General features: G+C 49.7%; 1 protein-coding gene across 1 annotated transcript in view; it reads left to right on the top strand.

Moving 5' to 3' along the window:
* The window catches only part of SLC44A5 (solute carrier family 44 member 5), a 70541-nt gene continuing 64333 nt past the window's right edge, over window positions 362-6569 (top strand). The window contains exon 1 of the mRNA XM_021404863.1: window positions 362-706. Coding sequence (XP_021260538.1) covers window positions 670-706 — 37 coding nt within the window. The 5' untranslated portion in view covers window positions 362-669. The remainder of the gene's footprint in view (window positions 707-6569) is intronic.

Here is a 6569-nt window from a genome sequence, read left to right as displayed (position 1 = left end):
CGCCGGGGGCCGAGGGCGGGAGGTGCTTCCCTCGGCCGCTCCCGAGGCAGGCGGGACCAAGGTCGGAGCAGCGAGCGGCTCCAGGACCGCGCAGTTCCTACCAGGACGAGACCCCTAGGCACGGGCTGGGCAGAGGGGAGCCTCCTCCCCTTTGACGGTGGCGTGATCGCCTGCCGCCCCGCGAGAGCCGAGCCGAGCCCGCCGCCGCCCGTCACGTCCCGCGGGGCAGAGCGCTCCTCCCGGCAGCGCCCGGCGCCGGGTGACAGCGCGGAGCCTCCCGCGCCGCGGGCTTCGGCTGGCACCGCGCTCGCTTAGTGGCTGCGGAGCCGTCGCCGAGACTGGACGCGGGCGGAGTCAGAGCGGCGCGCCCGAGCAGGGGGTGGCGGGCGGCTGCGGGCCGTCCTGCGGCCCTGTGCCTGCCCTCGGCGCCCCCCTCTGCCCGCCGCCCCCCCACGGCTCGGGCACCGCCCCCGCGAGCTCGGCGCAGGCGTCGGCCGCGGAGCCGGCGGGACAGGAGGGTCGGCGCGGGGCGCGGGCGGCGTTCCCAGCGGCGGAGCGGAGCGGAGCAGAGCGGGGGGCTGCGCGGCCGCCACCTCCTCTCATGCCTTCGCGGCAACAAAGAGCGCGCTGAGCGGCGGGCTACTGAAGCGCAGAGGGCACCGGGGGACGATGGCGAGGAAGGGAGAAGCCTCCGCGCCTCCCTACGGTAAGCGCCCGGGATGGGAGTGAGGCGGAGCGGGCCTAATACCATGCCTACCCCTGGCCTGTCCACAGCGCGGGTCCGGCAGCGGCGGGAGTTCGCTTCCCCGCGCAAATGCTGTGAGGAGGGCGGCCGTCCCGGCTCTGGGGACGGTGGGAACCCCGAGGCGCTGCCCGGCACGAGGAAGGCGGGACGGAGCGGGGAAGGAGAACCGGTGGCCACAGAGACGGGAGTGAGCGGGTGAGAACCTACGCCTGCTCTTTCCTGGAGCAGGTGCTTTGCGTGTGCTTTGTCTGCGCCTGTGGGGAAGGCCGCGCTGGGCAGGAGGGGATGCGGTCCGTGCCCTCCAGTGACGGCAGGTGCGTCGCTGGGCAGGGTCGGGCCGGGCCGGGCCGCTCCAGCTCTGTCGCGGGGAATCGGGCCGCTGCGCCTCGGCGGGCGGTGTGAGCGAGAGGCTCGGCTGGGCCGAGTGGGCCTCGGCGTCTATTGGGCGCGCGGGAGCGGTTTCGGGACTGGGGTCTGCGCGGCCGCAGAGTGCCGTGTACCACGGCTGGAGGCGGGAGCCTGCCGCGCTGGTGGCAGCACTCGGTCCTGGGCTCTGTTATTTGGGGTGTAGGGGCTGGGAGCTCCACAGCTGGAGAGGGGGTACGCGGATTGAACGAGCCCTGCTCTGACTGAATCCGGCCAGCCAGCATGTAGAAGGTCACTGGGGGCAGAACTTCATCCCGGTGCTTGAGCTCTGCTTCAGTCGTTCCTTGGAAGCTACTGCATTTACGACAAAGGAGAAAGGATTTGCAAAGCTTCTTATTTGAAGGCTTTGCTACAAAACAGATTTAATTTTCCAAATATATGTGAGATTTCCACAGAGGAAAAAAAAAAAAAGCAGAATGAGCAAACCCCTCAGAAACAAGGTTTCTTCTCTGTGAGTCCAACAAGCTGCCGCTTATTGCCTAAGATGTACAAATGGGCAACAATGGCTTGATGAAACAGCCTTTTCCTTGACATCGTAGGTGTTGCATGACATGCTTACAACTCAGGAAACCCAGTTTCACAGTTCACCTCTGTAGTCTGAACCATGATCTGGCAAAAAGGAAAATCCTTGGTTTGGCTTTTTTGCACTTATGACCTGATGAAAAAAGCTACTTCACCCTCATTTGTGAAAATACAGAGTGTACATAAGGAAAATCTTAATCCTTTGCTATGCTATGTTGTTTGTTTTATTAATTAGACTGATGGTGTCAATCTGTCTCCATAGAAGAGATGACACAGTTAACAGCTGGTATTAGTCTTTGAACAGCTTAAGTACCTCAGATTTCTCTTTGAAGTAACAAGTATACTATTAGATGAATTTGGTGTAATCTCATAATACAAGACAGCATGGATGTCTTGTTTGTCTGGATATGGCTTGATAAAAGCTTTCAATAAGCCTGTAGGCATTTTGAGGCCTATTCCTCTTGAGCACTCTGTTTTAGCTGTGTTATTTCTCTGCATGCAAATGTGAGTTCAATTTTGAAAACAAACTTTTCAGTTCTTAAGTTTGGTCTTCCTTACAGCAGCTGTAAGCTGGCTCCAGGAATTGCAGCAATATTTAACCTTAACATGAATTAAATACAAGGGATTTCTCATGAACAGTGATGCTGCCTTTATGAAGGCCTCTCTGCAGCAGAGGACTCCAATTAAGAAAAAAGTTCTTTCACAGCAGGAAGATTGTCATTGAAGCAAAGGACACAAATTGTTCATTACTTCCTTTTCTTTCTAGAGCAGATTTGTGAGATTATAGGTTCTTTATTTTGTAATCTAAGTGGTATTTGCTTTCTTTTAACTGCAGTATTAATTATTGTATTGAGATTGTTGAAGTCAATGGTCAAATTGTCAGTGGTCGTGTCAGGTTTCTTTAAAAATATTATGTTTAATTTTCCAATTGAGGAAGGATCTTGTGATTCCATTGAAAGACCTGTTGATGAACTAAAAAGGCTTTTATCAAGATATGTTATGTCTTATGGTCTGGCCTGCATTTTTAATTTCTTAATTTCATCCAACTACACATACATACCTTGCAGGTTGAAGGACATCTTCAGTCTAAGAAGAATGGGCTATATTTAGCCACAGTGGTGTCATATACTGGAAGATTTGGGCTGTGATACTGCTACAAATAAAGTCTCTGTAGCTACTGCTAGTAAATTGTTTTATATCATCATATGTAACTCATTTTGCCTTCTGACATGCAAATTTCATATCAATGGATGACATTCGTATTAAAGCTGAAACTTGATACTCAACACTTCATTCTGATTTCAGCCTGATCTAGTGGGATGTATCCCTGCTCATGGCAGGGCGGCTTGAACTAAATGATCTTTAAGATCTCTTCCAACTCAAACCGTTCTATGATTGTATGATTCTGTGGCTCTATGTCTTGAATATATTCATAAGTGTTAGAAGTAGGTGAAACTTGAATTCAGATGACTCAAACCTTTCTCTGAAAAAAGATGGTCCGCTTTATCTAGACCTTGCAGTGCATGTTTGGGATGAGATAAATCACTTATTTAAGCATATCAGCTGGAGCTGGTGGTACAGAACTTCAGCAATGTCTGAATTTGCTAACATATTAGTTTTAGATAAAACAATTCGTGGTGAGAAAAAAATTTGGAAGAACGGGGAGAAAAAGATAGTTTTAAAAGGAGTGCTTTGTAGCAGGTTTCCTGTTGTTTGTTACAACAGATAGGTCTCCTTCAGTAAGAACCTTCTTGCATGCAGCTTCGTCTTTTTCTTGGTCCCGTGATAAAGTATTGATCTTGCAACTATTGAAATTTTTATTTCTTATTACCATGGGAATAAATTTTGGCATTTAGACATCACTGCAGGATCAAATTGGAGATGTGTATGAATATTGAGGGGTCATGTCCTTTTTTTTATTAAAGTGTTAACTCCTTTCTGTTAAGAAAAATGGCTGAGAAACTATATACAAATGAATGCTAATTGTAACTAAGAATTTAATTTTTGTGCTTCATTTCATGAGATAGTTGTCATTGGAAAAATTTGGGAAGAGAACTCTCTAACGCCAATGTGGTACCAGAAAGCTGGCATTTCTTCGTTCTCACTATATGTTCCAGGCAACATGACAAATCAAGTGCATCCTCTTGGAGTTCAGGTACTACATTTAAACAGTAAAGGCCTGCATATGAAATACATTTATGTACATATTAATTCTTTTCAAAGAACTCAATATATGCTGTTGTCCATCTGGGCAAGCATAAACGATAGTTTTGGGAGTCATTTCCCCCTTACTTCATCCTCATTTTTTCCATCATCAGCTTCTTCCCAGTGCCCCTTGGCTGATCTTTTAGCTGTTTTCCCCCCAATTTAGCATGTTTCCATTGCTTGTTATGCCACAATGAGCACCTTTCTATCTTAGTACACTATCATAGAATCATACCATGGCTTGGGTTGGAAGGGCCCCCAAGGATCATCAAGTTCCAATCCCGTTGCCACAAGCAGGGCCACCAACCTCCAGATCTGGGACTAGACCAGATTGCCCAGGGACCCATCCAGCCTTATCTTGAACACCTCCAGAGATGGACCATCCACAGCCTCTCTGGGAAGCCAGTTCCAGCACCTCAGCACTCTCTCTGTAAAGAAATTCCCCCGATATCTAATCTAAACCTTCCCTTCTTGAACTTAAAACCATTCCCCCTTGTCCTATCACTGTCTACCTTTGTAGAAAGTTGATTCCCCTCCTTTTTATGATCTCCTTTTAAATACTGGAAGGCTGCAATGGGGTCTCCTTACAGCCTTCTCTTCTCCAGGCTGAAGGAGCCAAGCTCCCTCAGCCTGTCTTCGTTGGGGTGGTGCTCCAGCCCTCTGCTCATCTTGGTGGCCCTCGTCTGGACCCTCTCCAACAACTCCACATCTTTCATATACTGTGGGCCCCAGACCTGGACACAGTACTCCAAATGAGGCCTCACGAGGGCAGAGTAGAGAGGGACACTCACTTCCCCATCTCTGCTGGCCACTCCTCTTCTGATGGAGCCCAGGATACCATTTGGCTTTCTGCGCTGCTGGCTCATGTTTGGTTTTTCATCCAGCAGGACCCCCAGGTCCTTCTCTGCAGGGCTACTCTCAAGGAGTTCTTCTCCTAGTCTGTATACGTATCTGAGATTACTCTGACTCAAGTGCAAAACCTTGCTCTTTGCTATGTTGAACCTCATTATGTTCACACAGCCCCACCTTTCAAGTATGTTAAGGTCCCTCTGAATAGCAGTCCTTCCTTCTAACATGTCAACCGCACCACTTAGCTTGGTGTCATAGGCAAACTTGCTGAGGGTGCACTCGAGCCTGTAATTGATGAAGATGTTGAAGAGCACTGGTCCCAAGACAGACCCTTGGGGAAAACTGCTTGTCACTGGCCTCCATCTGGACATAGTGCAATTCATCACAACCCCTTGTCTACAGCCTTCCATCCAATTCCTTATCCACTGAATAGTCTATCCCTCCAGTCTGTATCTCTCTAAATTGAAGATAAGGATGTGGTGGACAACTATGTCAAAGGCCTTGCACAAGTGCAAGTAGGTGATATTTATTGCCTTGCCTTTGTTCACCAGTGCCATCACTCCATCATAGAAGGCCACCAGAGTGGTCAGGCACCATTTGCCCTTGGTAAGGCTACGCTACCTGTCTTGGATCACCATAGCAATCAGAAGAACCAACGCAATGGAAAAGGCATTACAAAAGAGGTGGAAGAACCAGCACAATAGCAAGGTGCTACAAGGGAAGGGAAGAAGATCACTCACCTGTATCAGAAGATTCTGAGTTCACAGGGAAAAGCTTCCACCAAGGAGGGATATCCAAACAGAGATCCTTCCTCAGTGGCAGTCAGCCCTTAAATGAGGCCTAAGAGAGGTGGAGCCAGGCTCCAGCCCTTCCGGGCACACAGTGAATTGCCTTCACCTGTGCTCCCAGAGCTGACTGGGTCTTTCCTCCAGGTGCTCAATCAGTGCTTCAGGCCATAACTTAGCAGTTCCCATACAATCACCCACTCATCCCTCATGTGCCTTAACATGTCTTCTAGGAGGATCTGCTCTATGATCTTCTCAGGCACAGAGGTGAGGCTCACTGGCCTCTAGTTCCCTGGGTCCTACTTCCTCCCTTTCTTGTAAATGGGAGTGATGTTTCCTTTTTTCCAGTTCCCGAGGACTTCGCCTAACAGCCTTGACTTTTCACATATAATGGAAAGCAGCTCAGCAACCACATCAGTCAGCTCCTTTTGGACCCTGGGAGGCATGTCATCCGGCCCCATGGACTTGTATACATTCAGTCTCATGAGGTGATTTCGGACTTATTCTGCCCTTACAGCCGGAGGGGATTTACTCCCCCCAGTTCCCACCTAGAGGTTCAAGGATTCGAGCTTTGCAGATGTGAGAAATACGAGAATCCTGGCTGCCAGTGAAGGCTGAGGCAAAGAACTCATTTAGTACCGCAGCCTTCTCCATATCTGTTGTAGCTATGGAGAAGGCTAGTTGTAGCTAGTTATCCTTTCTCATTTACTAGAGGAGGTATGCTGTCTTTGGCCTGCCTCTTCTGGCCAGTGTACCTATAAAACCCCTTCCTGTTGTTTTTAACGTCCCTCACCAAGTTCAGTTCCATCTTGGCTGACAGCCATCCTTGGCTTTCCTAATCCCCCCTGTGCAAGTCCAGACAGCATCCCTGTATTCTCCCCAGGTGACACGCCCTTGTTTCCACAGCTGGTACAATCCCTTCTTTTCCCTCAGTCTGACCAGCAGGTCCTTGCCAATCCATGCTGGTTTCCTGCCTCCTCTGCCCGCTTTCTTATTCTGAGGAACAGAGAGCTCTTGTGCTCTCAGAAAGGCATCCT

The sequence above is a fragment of the Numida meleagris genome, chromosome 7 (assembly GCF_002078875.1).
Source record: "Numida meleagris isolate 19003 breed g44 Domestic line chromosome 7, NumMel1.0, whole genome shotgun sequence".
NCBI classification, from domain to species: domain Eukaryota; kingdom Metazoa; phylum Chordata; class Aves; order Galliformes; family Numididae; genus Numida; species Numida meleagris.
This window is presented reverse-complemented; position numbering and strand designations above follow the sequence as displayed.